Source organism: Trichomycterus rosablanca, chromosome 10 (genome assembly GCF_030014385.1).
Source record: "Trichomycterus rosablanca isolate fTriRos1 chromosome 10, fTriRos1.hap1, whole genome shotgun sequence".
Taxonomy (NCBI): domain Eukaryota; kingdom Metazoa; phylum Chordata; class Actinopteri; order Siluriformes; family Trichomycteridae; genus Trichomycterus; species Trichomycterus rosablanca.
This window is the reverse complement of record NC_085997.1, coordinates 3,046,067-3,069,344: the sequence shown is the minus strand read 5'-3', so window position 1 is coordinate 3,069,344 and position 23,278 is coordinate 3,046,067. Positions and strand designations below refer to the sequence as shown.

General features: G+C 43.9%; 3 protein-coding genes across 8 annotated transcripts; 2 read left to right on the top strand and 1 right to left on the bottom strand.

Annotated features, from left to right (window-relative positions):
- The first annotated feature begins 374 nt into the window (after positions 1-374).
- Positions 375-11,475, top strand: ndel1a (nudE neurodevelopment protein 1-like 1a). Of its 4 annotated transcripts, none has more exons than XM_063002766.1 (10): positions 375-457; positions 1,854-1,950; positions 3,649-3,802; positions 4,158-4,306; positions 4,575-4,711; positions 5,351-5,524; positions 6,582-6,673; positions 6,773-6,921; positions 7,154-7,188; positions 9,446-9,526. In XM_063002766.1, exons 2-10 carry the CDS (start codon positions 1,865-1,867, stop codon positions 9,454-9,456), a joined length of 987 nt encoding a protein of 328 aa, XP_062858836.1. In that variant the 5' UTR covers positions 375-457; positions 1,854-1,864; the 3' UTR covers positions 9,457-9,526. The 4 variants fall into 4 exon arrangements, with proteins under 4 accessions (XP_062858836.1, XP_062858837.1, XP_062858835.1 ...); XM_063002767.1 differs by lacking the exon at positions 7,154-7,188 and adding an exon at positions 9,288-9,356 and having other exon boundaries at positions 9,446-9,506; XM_063002765.1 differs by lacking the exon at positions 7,154-7,188 and having other exon boundaries at positions 9,446-11,475.
- Positions 11,476-13,205: 1,730 nt separating this feature from the next.
- nat9 (N-acetyltransferase 9 (GCN5-related, putative)) lies at positions 13,206-17,265 on the top strand. Of its 2 annotated transcripts, none has more exons than XM_063003541.1 (7): positions 13,206-13,355; positions 13,434-13,544; positions 14,191-14,300; positions 15,195-15,335; positions 15,429-15,488; positions 15,579-15,673; positions 16,697-17,265. In XM_063003541.1, the coding sequence occupies exons 2-7, from the start codon at positions 13,468-13,470 to the stop codon at positions 16,871-16,873; spliced, it is 660 nt and encodes a 219-aa protein (XP_062859611.1). In that variant the 5' UTR covers positions 13,206-13,355; positions 13,434-13,467; the 3' UTR covers positions 16,874-17,265. The 2 variants fall into 2 exon arrangements, with proteins under 2 accessions (XP_062859611.1, XP_062859610.1); XM_063003540.1 differs by having other exon boundaries at positions 13,429-13,544.
- A 901-nt stretch (positions 17,266-18,166) lies between these two features.
- On the bottom strand, positions 18,167-23,213 carry lrrc59 (leucine rich repeat containing 59). 2 transcript variants are annotated; one of them, XM_063002763.1, is made up of 8 exons: positions 23,102-23,213; positions 21,819-21,918; positions 21,615-21,674; positions 21,319-21,477; positions 20,683-20,787; positions 19,685-19,757; positions 19,406-19,597; positions 18,167-18,729 (listed from the first exon to the last, which is right to left on the bottom strand). In XM_063002763.1, the coding sequence occupies exons 2-8, from the start codon at positions 21,915-21,917 to the stop codon at positions 18,476-18,478; spliced, it is 942 nt and encodes a 313-aa protein (XP_062858833.1). In that variant the 5' UTR covers position 21,918; positions 23,102-23,213; the 3' UTR covers positions 18,167-18,475. The 2 variants fall into 2 exon arrangements, with proteins under 2 accessions (XP_062858833.1, XP_062858834.1); XM_063002764.1 differs by lacking the exon at positions 23,102-23,213 and adding an exon at positions 22,953-22,979.
- Between the last annotated feature and the right edge of the window lie 65 nt (positions 23,214-23,278).

Here is a 23,278-nt window from a genome sequence, read left to right as displayed (position 1 = left end):
TATCATTTACATTTTACAAATCAGCCCGCTACTGAGATTCCAGGGATCCGGGGTTCGAATCTGAGCAGTGCATTCGGCTGTTTGGGGAGGCTCGGTGGGTAGCACTGTCGCCTCACAGCAAGAAGGTCCTGGGTTCGATTCCCAGTTGGAACAATCTGCCCTATGTGTGTGTGTGTGTGTGTGTGTGTGTGTGTGTGTGTGTGTTTGTGTGTTTGCCCTGTGATGGACTGGCGACCTGTCCAGCGTGTTTCCTACCCTTCGCCCAGTGAATTGCACCCACTGCGACCCTGACCATGATCATGAATGAATGATCCACAGTGGTGTGGATGCTACTGTGACCGTTAGGGGCGTGGCCGGTGACGTCATGAGGAAAACAGAGAGGGAGGAATGAAGTTCTGTCCCGTTTATCAACACACGGCTCCAGTTTCTCACAATAACAACCTCAAATGCTGAGCAGGTGAGTTTTAATTTAACAGCGTTTTACTTTTAAAACAAGTGTTTTACATTTTACTTCATGTAACTTGTTTTTTATTCCTGTCACTGACGGTAAAGCTAACCAAGCTAACCTAGATACACTTGCCTTGTATGTAGGGCAAGTGAGGAATGTGTAACAGCGACGACGGCAAACTGTTTATAAATACTTTTATAATATTAACAACTTTTAAATTTACTAAGTTGGCTGAGGAATTAATTATACAAAACATTTTTTTTAAAAAGCTTTGCTGTTTATGTTCCTGAAGGGCTTTTAGGCTAAGCTAGTTAGCGTAATGTGTCATATCGCGATACTTGCAATTTTACATCGCACATGCTGCAAGTATCGCGATATTTCAACCGAATAGTAGTTTCAGTTCATTCCTAATTAAAAATGAATTAATAAATATATATTAAAAAAAAATGTTACTGTAGGAATGTGAACAATTCAGTATTTCCAATTCACCTCATCTGCACGTCTTTGGACTGTGGGAGGAAACCGGAGCACCCGGAGGAAACCCACGCAGACACGGGGAGAACATGCAAACTCCACATAGAAAGGACCCGGACTGCTCCACCTGGGGATCGAACCCAGGACCCTCTTGCTGTGAAGCGACAGTGCTACCCACCGAGCCACCGTGCCGCCCAGAATGATTCTGCTGTATTCAGCTTTAATAACCGCTCAGATCGATTGATTATTGATTATGAAGTGTGACCGTGCAGTGTAAATGTAGGTTGAGTTTAGCATCAGATCTCTCAGTGGTTCATCATACTGGTAAATCAATACAGCGAACTGGTAAGCATTATGGTGCCTTTTGTTTTTAAGCTTGTGATTTAATATTTAGATACCATTCTCAGATTCACATTCTTCTAAAAATGAGGATTGGTTACGATGGGTTTCCAACCAACAAACGTGTAAAGAGTAAAAGCTCAGTGACTGCATATTGGTGAGGCCATAATGATGAATCAGAACTCATACCAGGATAATGACGACTACTAAAGGGAACAACGTGTCAAAGAAATTTAACTTTCACGTCACATTTAGAAGCATCTTTGTTTACATGTGGATGCCATTAGCTAGAAAATGCAAAATGTTGACATTAATGTCTGAACAAGCAAACAAAACTGGTGTTATTGAGCAGCTGGGCATCTACACAGAGATGATTGGCTATGTCCTAGGTGACCTTGCACCCAGAGTTGACCTTCTGTGGTCCTGACCCGGATAGATCAAAGGATGGAAATGAAATTAAAATGTTAATGGTGACATACATATTATATTTGTATAATTAATCAGATGTGATCTGATTTAGAAAAAGCAGCTGACGCCTGTAGCTCTGAACTGTTACAGTTATAACTGTTATTAACATAGCTTTGATTTTTAGGTGTAGCTGCCATGGATGCAAATGTGATCCCCAAATTCTCTTCTAAAGATGAAGAAATTGACTTCTGGAAAACTCTTTCTCTCAAGTACAAGAAAAGGTGAGTTAAAGAGTGAAGAGAAAAATGCAGTGATCGCACTCGTTTGAAACTCAAGAGACTTTATTTAATGAGGCACTTGTTAAATGATTGACCTTTGGAGGACAATTGAAGTACAATTTCATTATTCCTACTAGAGATGGGACGATCGGGGTTTTTGGCACCGATTCCGATCTCCGATCTTCCTTCAGGGACATCGGCCGATGGCCGATAGCCGATTGCGAGTGGGGGGGTGGGGGGGGGGGGGGGGTTTAGCAGTAAATAAAATAAATAAACTTAAAAAGAGCCTCACAGTGAAGATAAACCGGAGCAGCGTGTGTGTGTGTGTGTGCACCTTTAGAAGAGACGCTTTGTTCACAGTATCGCTATAAGTGATTCATTGATTCACGAGTCATTTTTCGCGAAGCGTAAGTTTCTCTTCTCAGTTATCTCTCCGTGTTTACTGTTATTAATTAAATGTCGTGGTTTTAAATAAACACCAGCTACTACAGAACATTTTGTGTGACTCTCTTACATTAAAAAGCTTCATTAAAAAGCTTAATTAAACTGCTATTACCACAGATCTGTAACCGACCGTCAGACTCGTTCCGTCTAAGGAGCTAAAAGTTCAGCAGATGATCCTGAACTAACGAATTTGCTAATGAATAAACTTTTGCCTCTGATTGGCTCTGTAACGTTTTCTGTTCTCATCTACATCACAAGTAAGAACCGCTCACGATTTACCAAAGTGAACCAGGAGTTTATATAACGTGCTGATAGAATCGACTCAGATGTGACCGGGTTGAATTATCTTTTTAAAGTAAATATTACAATCAGCAAAATTACATCGTATGTATGATGTACAACGTTAATGATGTTATTTTAGGTCATGAAGAGCTTTCACGATGGTTTCTGTACGATGGTTGATGAATGGTGATGTGATGGTTGGCGCGTCGTAGCTCAAAGTCTGGATCGATCCACTGAGCTGTTAACTTAACGTGATCTTTATATATCACACGATCGGATCGGCTACTTTTAGGAAATATCGCCGATCGCCGATAGCATATTTTGATTAAAAATCGTCCGATACCGATTCATAGCCGATCGATCGTCCCATCTCTAATTCCTACTGATATTATGTCTTGTGTAGGACTGATTTCTTGTGGAAACCTCTGAGCCACCCAGTGTTTCAGCCTACAGTTCCAAACCGACACTAATTTAATGCATTATATCAGTTATAAATCTGTTTGTTCCTATAGAAAACCCTTCAGCTATCCAAGAATGTAGACTGATATGATATTCTAATTCTTGCAAAGGTCTGAATTTACATAAAAAATAAAAGGGGAAAATACGTTTTATGTTTCTTTTTTTATTATTCCATCTTTAAATCAGTATAAATATTTTACCATCCAGAAGATGTTAGTTGTTTACTGCTATTTCAGACGTCTAAGATAACCTTTGTTACGTCCACATCACATCTGCTTTGTCCTGATCAAGGGTCACAGTGGGTCTGAAGCCTATCCTTGAATATTGGGTGAAAGGTGGGAATATATTCTGAACAGTGCGCTCACACATTTATTTACTCACTCACATCTAGAGGAAAAGTAGCTATCCAGCCTATCTACTGGCAGTTTTGTTTATTGGGATTTGTTTAGTAGCCTAAAAACACTGACCATCCCAAACATCAACTATTTAAACTTGTGTGTGTGTGTGTATTTTCAGCTATAAGGAGGCGCAGGAGGAGCTGTTGGAGTTTCAGGAGGGCAGTCGTGAGCTGGAGGCTGAGCTGGAGACTCAGCTGGGTCAGGCTGAACACCGGCTCAGAGATCTGCAGGCGGATAACCAGAGACTCCACCATGAACTCGACACTTTAAAGGTGACAGAAATAGCCTCAGCCCGGAGACAGGCCCCACGTCAAACTAAAAGCCTCAGCCCGGAGATAGTCACAGCGGTTTAGTACACAAGCCCACCACTTCTGAGACCTGGGTTTGAATCTCAGCAGTGCTATTGGCCGGCCGGGTGTCTACACCAAGCCCTGCAATTTAGTCACTGTTTTTATTACAAAATTTGCTAGTTGAAAAGTATTCGTGTGCAATAATAAGTCATGGGAGCTCGAGTGGCACAGTGGTAAATGACTCTAGTAGGTTATTCCATGATAATAAAGGCATAATAAAGTCCTGTAGACTGAGAATTGCAGCTACAAATGTTTCTGTCTGTCTGTCTATGTTTAGGAGAAATTGGAGCATCAGTATGCTCAGAGTTATAAACAGATCTCCATGCTGGAGGACGACCTGGTCCAGACCCGGAGCATTAAGGAGCAACTGCACAAATACGTCAGAGAGCTGGAGCAAGCCAACGACGACCTGGAGAGGGCAAAGAGGTCAGATCGTGTCACATGGCCATGACCTTTGAAACTTTGACACATGCTGTGTAGTTTTCTGCATCAGCTTCTTAGTTTACATGCAGTGATGGCCTATAATGAAATAATGAAAGATCGAATAATAATGCATGTGCAAGCTCACTGCTACTGGGATCTAGGCTTCGAATCCCTAATCATGAAGTCTAAATACAGACATGATTGGCTTTTTTAGGATATGTATCATAATAACTCGGATATTAATATCACAGTGATATTTGTTTACCCGCAGAGCTACAATTACATCACTGGAGGACTTTGAGCAGAGACTGAACCAGGCCATCGAGAGGAACGCCTTTCTGGAGAGCGAGCTGGATGAAAAAGAGTCTCTCCTGGTGTCAGTACAGAGACTGAAGGATGAAGCGAGAGGTGCTTACTGATTTCTAGTGCAGGGTCAGACAGTGTCAGTCCTGGAACTGTTGTTGACTACAGTCCAAGCAATCGAGGGTTAAGGGCCTTGCAAAATGGCAATCCGTCTGCAGTGGGGCTTGACCCAGCAGCCTTCTGATTACTAGTCCAGTACTCTAACCATTGAGCTACCACTACCCTATAGAGCTCTGTCATGAAAAATCAATACGCATCTGCCAGCCAGTCAAGAACATGATGATGTGTTTACTCATGAAGTCAGCAAGAAGGTCCTGGGTTCGATCCCCAGGTGGGGCGGACCGGGTCCTTTCTGTGTGGAGTTTGCATGTTCTCCCCGTGTCTGCGTGGGTTTCCTCCGGGTGCTCCGGTTTCCTCCCACAGTCCAAAAACATGCAGTCAGGTTCATTGGAGACACTGAATTGCCCTATAGATGAATGAGAGTGTGTGTGTGTGTGTGTGTGTGTGTGTGTGCGATAGACTGGCGTCCCGTCCAGTGTATTTTTGTGTGCCTTGCGCCCATTCAAAAGCTGGGATAGGCTCTAGCACCCTCCTTACGACCCTGATTGGATAAGCGGTTAAGAAAGTAAGTGAGTAATACTGCATGTACATTGTCCTCAAGAGGTGTCTGTCTGTGTTTCTAAGACCTGCGGCAGGAACTGGCAGTGCGTGAGAGGCAGCCTGAAGTGACCAGGATGTCCGCTCCCAGCTCCCCGACTCCCGACAGTGAGAAAACCGATCCTGCAGTGCAGGCTTCCATCTCTCTGCCTGCAACGCCACTCAGCCAGAGCCTGGACAACGCCTTCAGCAACCAGAAAGGTACCACGGTTCTCCATCTCTCGTCTCGCTGTAGGTACTGAGACCGGGTTCGACATGAGCTGGGTTTCCCTCCAAAGCTCCAAGGCAGCAAAAGGAAATGTGAAAATGCCAGTATGTGTGACATCATAACACAAATCCAACTCAAAGTATATATCTTGTCACCTTAGTGACACCTTAGTGACACACTAGGCACGTCTCTGTGTTCAGTACATGCAGCGTATTTGAAATATTGGCTGCAGGAGCTCAGGTGGTGCATCTTTGCTTAACCCCTGTGATGGACTGGTCACTGGCCCAGGGTATTTAATCATGTTTAATCATCAGGGTATTTTACTCATTGCTCTGAAAGAGGAATTATGTCTTTGTTTGTTGGTTTATTAGGATTTTAACGTCATGTTTTACACTTTCGGTTACATTCATGACAGGAACGGTAGTTACTCATTACACAAGGTTCATCAGTTCACATAAGGTTATATCGATCACAGTCATGGACAATTTAGTGTCTCCAATTCACCTCACTTGCATGTCTTTGGACTGTAGGGAGAACATGCAAACTCCACACAGAAAGGACCCACACCGCCCCACCTGCTGTGAGTGCTACCCACTTATGTCTTTGCATAGGTGGATTATTACTGCCTTAGTATTGTTGCTCCTTAGTATTGCCGTGGCTTGTACAGTATATATATATATATATATATATATAGTATATAGTGCTTTAGTCTGGAAAATTTGGCAGGTTCTTCATGGCTGTATATGAAAAACCCATGAATGAACCATCAAACCGCCCAGCACTACCACAGATCATTTGTCAAAATATTCCTTCCTGACACGACCCTTCTATTTATGCCGGCTTGGGGTCGGCATTAAGCGTGCACTGATATGTCTCCTAGGTTTACGTTACACCCTGCCCGGGATTCAAACCTCTGGACCTCCTGGGGTTTACTGGCTGACCATAACGCCACACGAGCTCACATTTCTCACATTGTAGGACACTAATAAGTTCTAATTAAAATATTAGAGGTAAAAGTGTAACTGTAATGTGGGTTGTTCTTTTCTGCAGTGCTAGTAGACGGCTGTAATAATTCAGCTCTCACTCCGGCTGCCAGAATGTCTGCTCTAAACATCGTAGGTGATTTACTACGCAAAATCGGGGTGAGTATGCTCAGTGATAATAATAATGATAAACAAGCCTGGTTTGGCTGTGAATATTTACCCCTTGCTCACTAATTAATAAATGGATTCATTTTGTAGGCTTTGGAGTCTAAGCTAGCAGCCTGTAGAAATTTTGCAAAGGACCAGGCTGATCGAAAGAACTACGTCATCAACGCCAACGGGAATCTAATAAACCGGGAGATCGGACAATATTCGAACTCGCTGCACGTGTCGTACTTCGACAGGCCGTGAGTATGCTTCCTCTTTTTTTATTTTAGCATTTTTAAACGACCCTGCCCGGACGAGTCAGGACGTTAAGTAGATTTTTAGTGTAGTTCGGTACAGGTCTGATTATAAGGGCACTGGTTAATCCTAACGATCTCCAAGTTCCCACTGTCGGGCCTTGAGGTTAGGATTAAGCAGTCCAGGTCCAGAGCTTTTTTGATCACCCCCCACCTGTGTGTGTTTTCTCCTCAGCAGAAGAGAGAGGGTGATTTTCCCTGCATTTCTCCTGGGTAAATGGACTCAGTCCAAGCTGCGTGTGGGGACCTTGCATGCCGGTTAACAAACCCCCTTTAACCCATGTAGAATAGGTGCATTTGTTGGATCATGGTGGTGGTTCAGATCTAATGCACTAACGTGCTCTGATTTGTATCTGCATAGCTTTCTGAAATGATAGACTTGGGGTCAGGTTTTTTTAGCCAACAGCTTGAAATCACTGCATGGCCTTGTGTATGTGGCTCGAGTTCAAACACAGGAGCTTATTAACTTACATTAAAAACGAGCATTTTGCTCTTAGTGTTAATCATAGCAAGTAGTTTCCCAGTATTTCAACTCAACTTCAACACTAGTGAGACCCGGGTTCGAATCTCAGAGGTGCCATTGGCTGGCCTGTGCGTCTACACAGACACAGATCGGGCTGGGATGGGATAGCGAAGCCCTGCGATGGATTGGCAACCTGTCCCGGGTATTCCTGCCCTGCAGACCCACCGCAACCCTGACTAGAATAAAATAGGTGATAAAATTTAATTAACAAGTTCACCGACCGGGCCAGGCGCCCACACAAACAAAGTCGGGCGTGTTTTCCGAAGAGGGGAGGTCAGACAGGGTTTCTTCCCGCTGCCACTGTGATTTCACCCAAGGAGGATGGGTCCCTGCAGGGTCTGGTTCCTCTCGAGGTTTCCTCCTGTAATTTAAAGGGAGTTTCTCCTTGCCGTTGTTACCCTCGACAGGGGTTTTTGGTCTGTCGGTCCTGGATTCTGTACAGTTGCTTTGAGACCACGTCTATTGTAAAAATGACTTGACTTGATACGTGATCTCTGGGACTGGTCCAGGTACCTGTGCAAGGATTTGGGGGGGGGTCACATAGAGCATAGCGTGGCTCACTATGTGATACGGCTCTGTGTGGGAACCCAAAACTGACAGGTGATAAGAAGCGGGTGCAGATTAGACGCATGTTGAGCAGATAAAGAGTAAACAAGTCCTCGCTTCAGCAGTTTGTTCTGATATATAAAAAGCATGTGGTGATTAGAACACAGGCAGCAGAATCAGTGTGTGTGTGCTTCATATCTATAATTGGGTTTGGCTGGTGCCGTGGGGGGAAAATCAACTTGTGTGCCAAATAGGTCAGTGCCGTCACTGCTGTAACCCACTTACCCCTCCTAGTTTTGCCTTTAACAAAGCGTCTTTAACAAAGCATGGGCGGAAAACCCCTAACCTTAATATTGCTGAAATAACCGCCACACTAGGGGGCTAAAAGTATGTGGACATGCCTCCTATTTATCAATTTCAGATGTCGGATGTCGTAGCTACACACATAACTATATTATACTGGGCAGTAGTAGCTCAGCAGTTATGGTACTGGACTAGTAATCAGAAGGTTGCCAGTGTTGGTGAGCGAGCGAGCTGGGAACCAGTCTGTCTGCGATGGTACTGAATGCCCTGTGATAAATTCTTCACACGACAGGCGTAAAACTCCTGCCTGTTGACGTGTTCTGACCTCTGTAGTGCTTTGCTGGTGTAAGATTGTTATGCTTTATGTTCTGCTGGTTATGGGAAGACTTACAAGTACACTGCCAGTCAGATTTGATTTTAACATCTTAATTCTGTCCCAGCAGATTTAAGAACTACATATTTGTGTGTTTGGATTGGAGATGAATAAAAGCCAGGGTGGTATTAATGGACACCACATGAAGAGCTCGCTTTGTTTCGTTCATTTTCATGTTTTACCTCCTCATAGTCCTCGTCTGGGTCGTGGTGGGTCTAGTTTCCCCCGGAATCACTGGCCACAATGCAGTGATACACCACAGACAGGACGCTGGAGATTCAAACCCTGGATAGTGTCATTTAATAGCCTCAAGTGCCTAATTATGGGCAGCTCATTGGTGCCGCTGATAGTGTTGGCTTTCCATGCCTTCACTCCATGAATCCAGGTTCAGTCCTAAAGTGTGGAGCTTTCTGGAGGTTGGCATGTTCTCTGAGGGACCCATACAGACAGTATGGGTCCTTCAGGTGCATCATTACTAGGTATATAATTATGCAAATATATGACTGGCAGTGTCAGCCGTTCTAATTAGTTTCTAATTCAGCTTTTTCTGTATCCTCTCCTCGCTAGAGTATTAATAGCATTACAGCCGTCTCTCCAGCTGGCATAGATTTAAGATTTAGTCAAACTCTAAGCATGGTAAATAATACAACATTTTAATTCTTGGCTAAACTGTTCCTTTAACTGATTGTAAGCGTCTAACCGTGATTATCATTGTGTGCACACAGCGGAACAGTAACTCGGCTGAACCCGGACGTGGTGACTGACAACAACCCATCTACACCCGGCATGGTACCTCTGAGTGTGTGATCCACAGTCACGCACACACCGGGAATCTTCCAAAGCACTACATGCTCGTAGTCGGGCTGAAACAGGGTTAGTTAGCTATGCAACCAGAGGCAGTCTACCTGTAGCACCGTGCTCTGCCTATCTCAAATTCTGTGTCGTTCCGTTTAGCCTCGATTATCCTCGCTGTTAACTAGTCGTACACGTAATATGCATCCTTTTTAATAATTGTGAACGGTCAACGTGGTCAGTCCTGGTGTGCGGCTTTGCTGTTAGTTCTGTCGTTGGGAAGGTTTAAATAAGCTGCTCCGTAAATGACCTACAGTGGGGTTTCCCTTCATACTTGCTAATCAACGCAATGTAATAATCTAGATTGTCCATTAACATGCAGAAAATGCATGTAATACATGTTATTAGAGCTTTGTTATCCTGGTCAGGGTCGCAGTAGATCCTCCTCCTTTGGAAACACTGGGCGCAAGGCAGGAACACACCCCAGACCGGGTGCCAATCCATCGCTGGGCTTTAGCCATCCCCCTTACTCAGACTTAGCCAATCTGTGCCAGTCTGTGTAGGCTCCCGGCTGGCTGATAGCACCTGCTGAGAATTGGTGGTAATCAGCTGGGACCGCTGGGACACAGGGTTCGAATCCCCAGTGGTTCTGTCGGCCAGTTGGACATCCACTGGCTATGTCTGACATGTTTGTGTTGGGGGTGTTGGAGAACAGCTGAGGCCCTGCGATGGATTGGCGCACCCTCCGGGGTGTTCTACCCCTGCGTCTAGTGTTTTCCGGTGGAACCGGACCTGCCAAGACCCTGACCAGGATGAAGCCGGGGATAAAATGGAATGAAAGAACTTATTACATAGCACAGCCTGTCCGGCACCTATACACACTGATTGATAAGGGTGCTTTGTATAAATACATTGTATGTGGAAGTGCTCATTCAGCGGTTAACACACTGGCCAAGGTTGCTGATTTTAGCTCCACCAGGTGCTGGTTGGGCCCCTGAGTAAGGCCCTTAACCCTCGTAATGCAATAAACCTAAACTATATGTTTACCAACAAATCATATGCATGTCAGCCATCCTCGATTATTCAAAGAGTTAACAGCAGGTATACGACAGGCTTACAGTCAGCACTCCTGATAGATTTACTCCAGCTTATAGCCTCATATTGCGTCGTTTCTTTAATGTATAACGTTTTGCATTGCCACAGCGCGATGTGGAATAGCTGACACTACTTCCTTTTTTGTTAGAAGATAAGAACTATATCATAACGGTATGTGTATTTATGGTTAAACCTGTGGTTGAAGTTATTTATTTGTGATACTCACAAAGGATTGTGAACAACGTAATCTAAACTGAACAGAGTCTTCTGGGGCTGCTCCTGTTAGGGTGGCAACAGCGGTCATTCGTCTCCGTCTCTTCTCTGTCCTGAACATCCTTCCCTGTCGCACCGACCAGGGCAGCATCATTCATCTCTGTAGCCTAGCGGTTCTAGTATTTAGAAGGTCACTGGATCAAGCCCCACCACTGCAAGGCTTCCACTGTTGGACCCTTGAGCAAGGCCCTTAACCCTCACTTGCCTAGACTGCAAGTCGCTTTGGATAAAAGCGTCCACAAAGCGTCCACTAAGAACTAAGTTTTCCATCCATTTTTGCAAATGGTGAACTCCGTTACTTTCAGGATCTCAGTGTCAGCCAGTAACACATCAGCTGTTACTGATAAAGGTCAGAAATTTCAGCTCCAGATAAAGATGAACACATCTCATGCACATGTACTCTGTTTTAAAGTGCATTTACTGATGTATGCTGACATATAAAATCTGTCTGAATACCGCTGTACTGTAATATACTCTATGCTTACGTGTTCAGTCCCAACTCGCCACTTTAAATCCTTTTAAATGAAGGATAAAGTTTGTTGTTTGTGTAAAACTTTATTTAATTTGCTTCTTAAATAAAGTAATAGCAATTAAATGGTCTATGTTTGAAATTCTTGAATTGTTGTGTACTGCGGGGATACATTGCATGGCAAATACAACACTCCTTCCATGATTAGAATTACCGTTTATATAATTATAGGTATATCATGTATTAAGTTTTCTTACGGTAATTCTAACAGGATTCTGTTATTTTATACCAGTAAATTTACTGCTCAAATCTTACATCACATTTTAGATCTCGATCAATGACAGATGTAAAAAATCTTTACTGATATAAATTCTGTAATTTGATGGGAACACAATTATGTAACATCAGTTACTGGAGACCAAAATCATCAACCCACCAAGGCCTGGATTTAAAATCACCCCAAAAATCAAAGTAAAAGATTGAAATCACAGGCTGATCCAATCTGTGTAAATCACATGACTGTATGCACTCTTATCAAGTGGAATCTCTTCCCAGACCTGGACCAGGGCATCGCTAAGCTCCTGGACTGTCTGTGGCGCTACTTTGCAGCATCAGATGTACTGATACTTACTGTCTGAGAGGTTCTCAGTTTGATTCAGGTCTGGGGTGAATGTGAACATGAGGACCAGTCAAAGGCATCAATGGTGTCAGTGCCTTCGTAATTCAAGAACTCTGGCCACATGAAGCCTGGCACTGTCCTGCACCAGGCAGGACAGCACCAGGCTTCATGTGGCCAGAGTTCTCAGGGCCAACTGCACCAGTGTGTAAGATCTGACAGTACCTAGAAGGTTCCAGCTTTTTTTGCCAATCACATGAAGGTTTGGGCTACTCTTTAAGGATGTGCCCCTCCAGACCATCACTGACCCGGTGCCAAACTGGTCATGCTGGATGATGTTGCAGGCAGCATAACAAACAATCACACTGCAGACTGTGACCAGGCAAGTTTTGAACCCACCTCCTCTAGCGCTGGGCCCCATAATAATAATAATGATAGCAATAATAATAATAATAGTAGTAGTAATAATAATAATAATAATAATAATAATAATAATAATAATAATGATGATAGTAATAATAATAATAATAATAATAATGATGATAGTAATAATAATAACAATAATAATAATGATGATGATAGTAACAATAATAGTAATAGTAATAATAATAATAATAATAATAATAATGATAGTAACAATAATAATAATAATAATAATAATAATGATAGTAATAATAATAATAATAATGATAGTAACAATAATAGTAATAATAATAATAATAATAATGATAGTAACAATAATAATAATAATAATGATAGTAATAATAATAATAATAATAACAATAATAATAATAATAATAATGATAGTAACAATAATAATAATAATAATAATAATAATAATGATAGTAATAATAATAATGATACCAATAATAATTCACTTTATATAATATTTATTATGTAATTAAACAACTTCAGGAAAGGAGTTCATTCCTGAGCTCCTTTCACTGCCTGTGTGCAGTTAAACATGTTCTCCCACGTCCATGTGAGCGTGTGGTACAATAAGTGACACCCTGAAAATGCACTGATGCTCTTGAGGGTCTGGTCGCACCTTATTTTGAGTTTTTATCCGGACCCACTGTGACCAGGATCAGCATAAAGCGGTCGGTGAGCGTAAATAAATAGAAATGTATTAGATTGGACTTTACTGCCATCCTGTGGTTATTATGTGTAAGTGCAGGTGACGGCTGATGGAGGCGCATTTTGATGACACAGACACACTGCGCATGTGTGCCAACATGGAGATGTTTTAGTGCAGACTGAAAATAATTATACTGTGATGAACTTTATAATAAAACCCTGACTGACCTGCATGTGGTAGAACTGGACTCAAACTGGACTCATAGTGGACTCAAACTGGACTCATTCGAAGTGCATTGCTAGTACTCAGCAGGTATAGGAGAACTGTGTGATCTGTTGAACCTTCAGTAGGAGGTGTTTGGTGTAAATAAATCTCGTTTTGTTAGTGCAGGCCGGTTTCTGAGCGATTTCTGAGGTTGAGAAGAATGAGGATCAATGAGAACACGTTACTGGAAGGGAAGCAGGTCGTACTGGTGCCCTACAACCATGATCATGTACCCAGGTAACATCATACAGACATATTTGTGATGATATGGATGTTTACAGTCAGTGTAAAACTTTACACTAGTAGGCAACATGTTTGACTTTACAGTCTTTAAATTATTTCTGCTACTGTTTATTTTATGTGTCGGATTAATTGGAACCCATACTATTTTGTCCAGAAAACACTCACAAATGTACAAATTTTAACCATATTTGGGGGGTGTAAAAACTTTATACAACCTTCCTGTGCCCATATTATTAGGGCTGGTTTAGATGCACGCATCACAATGCATGTGGAACAGTAGACTCTCGCCAAGGTTGAGAGGAAAGTCCAAACTGTCATCTTATGTATGCGAACGGGCGGCCCGGTGGCCAAAGTGTGTAAAAACCTGACGTTAAAATCCTAATAAATAAATAAATAAATTATTTTTGCTACTGTTTATGTGTTGGAATAATTGGAACCCATACTAATTTGTCCAGAAAACACTCACAAATATACACATTTCAACCACATTTGGGGTAACACAACCTTCCTGTGCCCATATAAATAGGGCTAGTTTAAAAGCATGCATAACAATGTACCTGGAACAGTGGACTCTTGCCAAGAAAGTTCACACTATCATCTTATGTAAGCGAACCGTTGACTAACACTGTAATAATCGCAGGTATCATCAGTGGATGAGTTCGGAGGAGCTGCAGAAGCTCACAGCGTCCGAACCTTTAACTCTGGAGCAGGAGTATGACATGCAGAGAAGCTGGAGAGAAGATGAAGACAGTGAGCTTAATTCTTCCGAAATTTTTCATTTCAGACATATAGTGCTGTGAAAAAGTATTTGCCCCCCCCCCCCCCACCTTGTTTGTGTCATTAAATGTTCTCAGATCTTTATTTAAAATGTGAGACAAAGAGAACATGAGGAAACACAGGACTCTGTATTTTATTAAAAGGGTTATGCAGCAACTTGACCGTCCATGCAAAAAAGCAACTGCCCCCTTAACTTAGTAACCGAATGTGCCAGTTTCAGCAGTTTAGCAACCCGCTACTGCTTAGATCTCAAGCTTTGTAGTTCAAATCTCTGCTGTTGACCGGCTGGGTGCCCACACAGACATGATTACGGCAAAATGATTCCTCATTGCTGCTGCAATTGCGACCTCTGCTGGCTGGCTGGAGGCGCCTGCACAGAGACGGAGAATAATAGAGATCAGTGCTCGACTCAAGCCAGATTGTAAACAAACCCTGAATGGTTTAATGGTTTGTGTTAGGATGGTCGATGGTTTTTTGGAGGTGGAGATGTGTACAATATGACCATAAGTATGTGGACAGTATACCGGACAGGGCGCCAATCATCGCAGGGCCTCAGACACCCCGAAACTCTCTCAGGCAAAGCCAGTCGTGTCTGTATGTAGATGCCTGACTGGTTGATAACCTGCTGGGGATTGGAGCACTGGATCCCAGTGGTTGTGCTTCTGACTGCACATTAAACATGTGGTACTAATATTTTGGCTCATTAGTGTCGTTTATTACCAGCAATGCTGACAAAAATCACATGTGTATTGTTTCCAATCATAATTTCATCACATTAAACTCAAGCTGCTTATTTGGTCATTTTTAAACCCCTTTTTTATGCTACCCAAACCCAGTATTTGCACAGGCTCTTCTTTTTGAACACAGAGTGCACGTTTATCATCCTGGATAAGCAGCGATGGGCAGATCCCAGTTTTTCAGAGGAAGAGTGCATGGTGGGAGACGTCAACCTGTTCCTGACAGACCCCAGCGACCTGTCCCTGGCTGAACTGGAGATCATGATTGCAGGTTTGTGTTCACATAATACACACCGAGCGCACACTGTATTCAGCTGTAGCCAGATCATGTAAAGGATAAATCAAACGCCCTGATGTTCCTCAGAGCCAGGCTACCGGGGGAAAGGTCTCGGGAAGGAGGCGATACGCATGATGATGTGTTACGGTGAGCTGGAGAAGCCACACTCAGACGTACAGATTTTATATAATACAAATAATTCTAAATAATCTGAATAATAATGTTGGTCATTTATAGGAATCAACAAACTCAAAATCAAGAAGTTTGAAGTGAAGATCAGTCTGGAAAACCGGATCAGCATAGCCATGTTCAAAAAGTTCCACTTCACAGAGGTATGCACAATCTTTCATAACACTCACTGTCCATTTTATCAGCTCCACTTACCATATAGAAGCACATTGTAGTTCTACAATTACTGACTGTAGTCCATCTGTTTCTCTGCATGCTTTGTTACCCCCTTTCACCCTGTTCTTCAATGGTCAGGACCACCATAGAGCAGGTATTATTTAGGTGGTGGGTGATTCTCAGCACTGCAGTGACACTGACATGGTGGTGGTGTGTTAGTGTGTGTCGTGCTGGTATGAGTGGATCGGACACAGCAGCGCTGCTGGAGTTTTTAAACACCGTGTCCACTCACTGTCCACTCTATTAGACGCTCCTACCTAGTCGGTCCACCTTGTAGATGTAAAGTCAGAGACGATCGCTCATCTATCGCTGCTGTTTGAGTCGGTCATCTTCTAGACCTTCATCAGTGGTCACAGGACACTGCCCACGGGGCGCTGTTGGCTGGATGTTTTTGGTTGGTGGACGATTCTCAGTCCAGCAGTGACGGTGAGGTGTTTAAAACTCCACTCATACCAGCACAACACACACTAACACACCACCACCATGTCAGTGTCACTGCAGTGCTGAGAATGATCCACCACCTAAATAATACCTGCTCTGTGGGGGTCCTGTGGGGGTCCTGACCATTGAAGAACAGGGTGAAAGGGGGCTAACAAAGCATGTAGAGAAATAAATGGACTACAGTCAGTAATTGTATGCCTGTGTGCCCATAGTACTGCTTCAGACAGTGGACATTAGTCAGCATGGGTGTACACAGAAGGGTTCGATGCACTGTGTGCTATGGTAGGCAGTTGTAGCCTAGTGGTTAAGGTACTGGACTAGTAATCAGAAGGTCGCTGGTTCAAGCCCCACCACTGCCAGGTTGCCACTGTTGGGCCCTTGAGTAAGACCCTTAACCCTCAATTGCTCAGACTGTATACTGCTTTCTGTTATTTTATTTTTTATTAGCAGTTCTCATTCAGTCCCAACGTTGTTTGAATTGAGATTCGTACTTCTCTCGTCCTGGTCAGCTCTCGGTGAGTGAGGTGTTCGGGGAGGTCACTCTCGGCCTGACCGTAAACCAGGATTCGCTGGAAGATCTGCTGCACGACACCGACATGCAGGAGCGAGAATTCAGACAAGAGCGGGACTGCAGACACGGAGCGAATCCTGCCGCGAGCTTCCCCACAGGAGCCCAAGGAACCTGAGGAACCTTCTGTGTGTCAACCCGAGAACTAATAGAGTAAATCAAGAACTGGTCCATACAGGAATCTTAATGGTATGTGCTGCATTCATGTGCTGTCAGATTGACTGTGATTTTAAGTTCCCCACTCGCATGAATGACGGCGTGATTCCAAGTGAAGGATTCAACTAGTCGTAATGTTTTTTAGCTTATTATTATTATTTCCTTTTAATCAAAGACATCAGAACTATCAAATTCTTATATTTAAAATTTTAAAGCAGGCGCTCGGGTGATGCAGTGGTGGTCCAAGGTTTGAATCCCCACCGGTGTGTGTATATATATATATACACAGATCAGCCATAACATTAAAACCACCTCCTTGTTTCTACACTCACTGTCCATTTTATCAGCTCCACTCACCATATAGAAGCACTTTGTAGTTCTACAATTACTGAATGTAGTCCATATGTTTCTCTGCATGCTTTGTTAGCCCCCTTTCATGCTGTTCTTCAATGGTCAGGACCCCCACAGGACCACCACAGAGCAGGTATTATTTAGGTGCTGGATCATTCTCAGAACTGCAGTGACACTGACATGGTAAAAACTCCAGCAGCGCTGCTGTGTCTGATCCACTCATACCAGCCCGACACACACTGACACACCACCACCATGTCAGTGTCACTGCAGTGCTGAGAATGATCCACCACCTAAATAATACCTGCTCTGTGGTGGTCCTGTGGGGGTCCTGACCATTGAAGAACAGCATGAAAGGGGGCTAACAAAGCATGCAGAGAAACATATGGACTACATTCAGTAATTGTAGAACTACAAAGTGCTTCTATATGGTAAGTGGAGCTGATAATATGGACAGTGAGTGTAGAAATGTTATGGCTGATCAGTGTATCAGGGTATTATTGGCTGCCTCATGCCCCCTCTGATAGTGCGCAGTCCATCGTCCCCGTCTAATTCGCCCACACTTGCAGTGGGCCACGCCCTGATCTCTGTGCTTCTTCGCTTTTGGGCTACTAACCAGGGTCCCTGCACAGCATTGAAGACCCCACTCACTTTTCAGTCAGGTCTTTCCCACCTGGGAGACTCTAATGGCCAATTATGCCCTCTAGGGGGGTGCCAAGCTCTTTGAAACTCACCTTTGAAGCGCATTAGACCGCTGCACCACCGAGCGCCCAAATTCTAGAACATTCTTAACCAGCTAATGAATCATCATGTAAGTTTCTGTATTGAGTTTTTTGGAGCTTTAAATATTCAGTCACAGAAGAAGAACAGCTGCAGAAATCAATAAAATCTCGATACATCTGCGTCCCTTTCAAATGTCTGTAAACTTTTGATTTTAATGATCAATTAAGCGACTCATTATGTAAGACATTTACGGATTGATTATATAAAACGTGTCGTAGGTCACATGACAACGCAGATCTGTGTTCTGTAGCTCGGCAGCCACTCGGGTCCGAAGTCCGAAACGTTTTGGCAACCCGACCCACAAAACATCAAATCGGGGCTCGAACCCTCTCGGTTGCACATTTCCTGCTCCGGTTCACACGCAGGTTCCCTCTCCAGGCTGAACCCCGGGTCAGAAGCGAGCTGGATCCTTCATCTGATTGTTCAGATCTTACGCTCGGAGCTGTGAGATCTTCTGAAGGACCTGCTGCACCACGTCCAGACCCCACGCCCAGCTCAGTGCCCGATCTGCGTACAGGTTAACAGGGGCGCAGAACTCCTCCTTCCTCAGCTCGGTCGCCTGGCACGCGGCTACCACGGCTGCAGCGGAGACGACGAGCAGGAGGAGCAGTCCGAGGAGCAGGGAGCAGAACCGTGAGCACGCCGAGCGCCGGGCCTGAGGAGCGCTCCTCGACGCTTTCGTATCTGCAGAGGGAGAGAAGTCGGCTTTATTTCAGAATAGAATTATAACGGTTCTACATATGTGATGCTGTTCACAGTCAATCGAGGGCTTAACGGCTGCCGTGAAAGAAAGAAGCCTTTGCTCCAAAACCGGCGACAGGGTCATGGGCGGCCAAGGCTCATTGACGCACGTGTGGAGAGACCGATCCAACAGACGAGCTCCTGTAGCTCAAACCGCTGAAGACGTGGATGCTGGTTCTGATAGAAAGGTGTCAGACTACACGTCTCGACGGGTCTGGGCTGTTTATTAGGAAGGTGGTCATAATGTTATGCCTAGTAAGTGTAAGTTCTGATATTTCCTTTGTCTGTGATAAGCTCAAGCTTTACGGAGCTGCTTTCTTGCCGTCCTTATATTTTTGACCCAGCGTATTCAGCGGTGCTGTCGGCCAGCCAGGCGTCTATGCAGACGTGATTGGCTGCCTGATCGAGGTATTCCTGCCCTGCGCCCAGTGTTTCCCGGAGGAACTGGACCCGCTGTGACCCTGACCAGGATACAGCGGTTGATGGAAATGAAACTTTAGCCACCAGCAGTGATGATCAGCCTGACACGAACAACAGGGTTCCAATACCTACAGTACTACTGTAGAACGGTTGATAACAGCATGATCTGGTTCGTCCATGTGAGGAACGTGCGACTCGCCTTGATTTAGTCTGGCGTTCTTTTTCTTCTCCTCTTTCTTCTTCTTCTGCTGTTCTTGCGCGGCCTGTGCGGCCAGCTGTGCTTGGTATTCCTTCCTCTTCCTCTCCTTCGCCTCGGCTTTTTTCTTCTTCTGCGCCTCCCTTTCCCGAGCCTCCCGCTCCCTCTGCTTAGCCTCTCTCTTCTTCTCCTGTTCTGTGCTCGAGAGAAAGTCGTACGTCAGATCGAACGTCCACATTCTTCAGCGGAGTTTAATCATCGATAATAAAGCGGATCGCTCACCTTTCTCCTTTAGCAGCCGGCGTTCTCGTTCCTTATCCGCGTCTTCCTGCAGAGACTTCATGTGCTGGAGAACCTGGATGGAGCAAAACCAAAAATAAGAAAGTTTTTTTTAACACCTGAAGTTAACGTTTAGGCCGAGGTTTTCTCTCACAGTCCAAAAACATGCAGTCGGGTTAATCGGAGACACTGAATTGCCCTATAGGTGTGTGTGTGTGTGTGTGTGTCTGCCCTGCGATGGACTGGCGCCCCGTCCAGGGTGTTACTGTGTGCCTTGCGCCCATTGGAAAGCTGGGATAGGCTCCAGCACCCCCCTGCGACCCTAACTGGATAAGCGGTTAAGACAGTGAGTGAGTGAGTGAGTTAGTTACAACTGATTTCGCTGTTTTGATTTGGGGCGGCTCGGTGGGTAGCACTGTCGTCTTACAGCAAGAAGGTCCTGGGTTCGATCCCCAGGCGAGGCGGTCCGGGTCCTTTCCGTGCTGAGTTTGCATGTTCTCCCCGTGTCTGCGTGGGTTTCCTCCCACAGTCCAAAAACATGCAGTCAGGTTAATTGAATTGCCCTGTAGGTGAATGGGTGTGGGTGTGTGTGTGTGTGTCTGCCCTGCGATGGACTGGCGCCCCGTCCAGGGTGTTACTGTGTGCCTTGCGCCCATTGGAAAGCTGGGATAGGCTCCAGCACCCCCCTGCGACCCTAACTGGATAAGCGGTTAAGACAATGAGTGAGTGTTCTGTTTTGCACTATTTAAACCCAGTGCATATAGCGGTTAAGGTACTGGACTAGTAATCAAAAGTTCGCCGGTTAAAGCCCCACCACTGCCAGGTTGCCACTGTTGGGCCCTTGAGCAAGGCCCCTAAGCCTCAATTGCTTAGAAAATATACTGTTACAGTACACAGTGAAAGTTGCTCTGGATAAACGTGTCTGCTAAATGCTGAAAATGTAAATCTCATCGTATCATGCCAGAGATGTTTAATGCAGAGCTGCATGAGCATGTTCTCACCTTTCCTGCACACTGTTTGCACTGCTTCTCATCCAGACAGTCTCCCGCCGCCTTCGCCAACGTCAGCTCCAAAGGATTGTCTTTAAGGTCCAGCCACTTCAGATTCTACCAACACAGACATTCAGACACTCAGGTGAAGGAGAAACAGAACGTCTCAGGTATCATTTCTTTGTCTGTTGCAGTGCTAATGTCCATCAGCGTGCGGATTTTCTTTATTCACATTAGCAGCAGAAAAGCATCTTAGAATTGACAACACCTCAAACTTTTATGTTAATGAGCTACAAAATCTGCATCTGTCACTACAGTGGGCACAGGCTCACTGAAACTGGTTAGTTTTAAAATGGATAAAGGTTTCCGCTTTGAGGAACAACTGGTTTGTGGATGAATGGGTTGTTTTTCAATACAATAAGCTTTGTAAGCTTACACCGATTAACCATAACATTAAAACCACCTCCTTGTGTCTACACTCACTGTCCATTTTATCAGCACCACTTACCATATACCAGCACAACACACACTAACACAAAATGCTTCTATATGGTAAGTGGGGCTGATAAAATGGACAGTGAGTGTAGAAACAAGGAGGTGGTTTTAATGTTATGGTTGATTGATGTATACAGCAGTACTGGAACTGACCCTGAGCTGACAGAAACTGAGGGGCAGCATGGTCAGCTTGTTGTTGTACAGATCCAGATGCTGCAGGTTGCTCAGATTCCCGATTTCCTCCGGCAGGCTGAGAAGCTGATTCTTGCTCAGGTCCACTTTAATCAGGTAAGTCAGAGTGCAGAATTCAGGCTGGAAATCATAAAATGTATATAAAAAAAAAAAAGTTATATATAGGAATTAACTAAATGTCTTACTAATAATACAATTTATTATTGTATATTCCAGTATGATTGAATATTACTTCGCTATTCGCTACTACAGCTTACAGTAAGAGTTATAAGGTTGTTACAGGAAAGGTCCAGCACTGTAGCTTTGGAAACTGCAGCCTGAAAGAAAAAGAATCAACACTATAAGTCTTATTTAGTAAAAACACAAGCGTACGTTAATAAAATGACTAGATCTGATCATCTGCACTTCTATAAGAAGCCTGTAAGCCTATAATAAGCTCTGCTGTATGGATTCGCACTTACCAGCTCTTTAACTGGGACCTCTGTGAGGTTGGACAGACTAAGATCCAGTTCGTTCCCGTCCACCTTGTCTCTCAAACTCTCAGCTTTGGCTTTACTCATCCTGTTGAAGAGAAATTAGAACGACTTGAGAGGCGGACAGCAGAATAATGCATGACATACTCTGCACACTACTGAGCTATTCTGATAGAGATAAACAATCCACTGTGGCGACCCATAAAGATTTATTCCTTAGATTATAAACCTGTATTCCTACATTTCTCTACATCTTTGGATTTAAAGACTGTTAATTAGACCGAGAGAATACCATAATGGATCAACATTTATAGACGGACAGACTGACTGGCTTTGGGCCTTGTGGTTCATGTGCTGGACAAGTAATCAGAAGGTTGCCAGTCTTATAGAGCTCATGTGGTGTAAAGGTAGGAGTCATACTGTGGTAACAAGGGTTTCGAATCCCGGTCTGGGCTTACGAATACAGAACGCATGGCATTATGTGAACACAGCCATCGAGGGGGGGGGACACACATCAGTGCTTAGAAAGGATGCAGCAAAAAAGCGTCTATCTGGTATGTACGCACATTAATTATTTAATAAGCTACACCTACCATACAGATAAGCTTTGTGGGTATACAATTACTGATTGTGGTCCATCTGTTGCTCTGTACGCTGTTCAATCGAAAGGAAACCCTACTGACCATTCAGCACTGCAGTGACACTAACTTGGTAATGACGTGGTAGTTTGAGAGTGTATCAGGTGCAGCAGTGTTGTTGGGATTTTTAAATACTACTACTACTACTCTTCTGACCAGAGCACTTTCTGATGACAGGATGCTGTTGGCTTTGTATTTATAGTGATAGTCTCTTCACAGCATTGAAAGTGAGGTGTTTAAAATTCCCAACAACACTGCTGTACCTGCTACACTTATAATACACCATACACAACCTTTTTATTACTATGTTAGTGTAATTGTAGTGCCATAAACGACTCACCACCGTCCCTATCAAATGATAAATAGGGTACAAGGGTGGCAAAGTGTACAGGGCAACAGATGGACTACAGTCAGTAAATGTATACACACAAACTTCATCTGTATGGTAGGTGTAGCTTATAAAACAACTACTAAATGTACCTACCAGCTATTTTAGATGTGAACTACATTTTCTTGTACTTCATGTAGTGACATGTAGGACCCCTGAAGCTACTTTAGATGAGATACAACTAGCCAGTTAGCTCAGTTAGCATTCTAACATGAATATATAAAGAAATAAGAACTCAGACTTACGTTCGGCTGCTGCAAACACACAAACTATAAGCGAATTAAAGCGCTGTTCACTTCTAACTGTAACTCTTCTCAACAGATTCAAATTCGCTGATTGCAAATCCACGTCATTCATTCACTTTTGCACAGGTTGAGCTGGCGCCGTATACTATGGCTCGATCCCAAATTACATCTAATTCC

Bases quoted from the DNA above. Each gene is read 5' to 3' on its own strand.
- ndel1a (XM_063002765.1), top strand. From the start codon at position 1,865: ATGGATGCAAATGTGATCCCCAAATTCTCTTCTAAAGATGAAGAAATT. The intron at 1,951-3,648 runs GTGAGTTAAAGA...GTGTATTTTCAG, and splicing joins TCTCTCAAGTACAAGAAAAG to CTATAAGGAGGCGCAGGAGG. The intron at 4,712-5,350 runs GTGCTTACTGAT...TGTGTTTCTAAG, and splicing joins ACTGAAGGATGAAGCGAGAG to ACCTGCGGCAGGAACTGGCA.
- nat9 (XM_063003541.1), top strand. From the start codon at position 13,468: ATGAGGATCAATGAGAACACGTTACTGGAAGGGAAGCAGGTCGTACTG. The intron at 15,489-15,578 runs GTGAGCTGGAGA...GGTCATTTATAG, and splicing joins ACGCATGATGATGTGTTACG to GAATCAACAAACTCAAAATC. The intron at 15,674-16,696 runs GTATGCACAATC...CGTCCTGGTCAG, and splicing joins AAAAGTTCCACTTCACAGAG to CTCTCGGTGAGTGAGGTGTT.
- lrrc59 (XM_063002763.1), bottom strand. From the start codon at position 21,917: ATGAGTAAAGCCAAAGCTGAGAGTTTGAGAGACAAGGTGGACGGGAAC. The intron at 21,675-21,818 runs GTAAGTGCGAAT...TTTTTCTTTCAG, and splicing joins AGGTCCCAGTTAAAGAGCTG to GCTGCAGTTTCCAAAGCTAC. The intron at 21,478-21,614 runs GTAAGCTGTAGT...TATGATTTCCAG, and splicing joins ACAACCTTATAACTCTTACT to CCTGAATTCTGCACTCTGAC.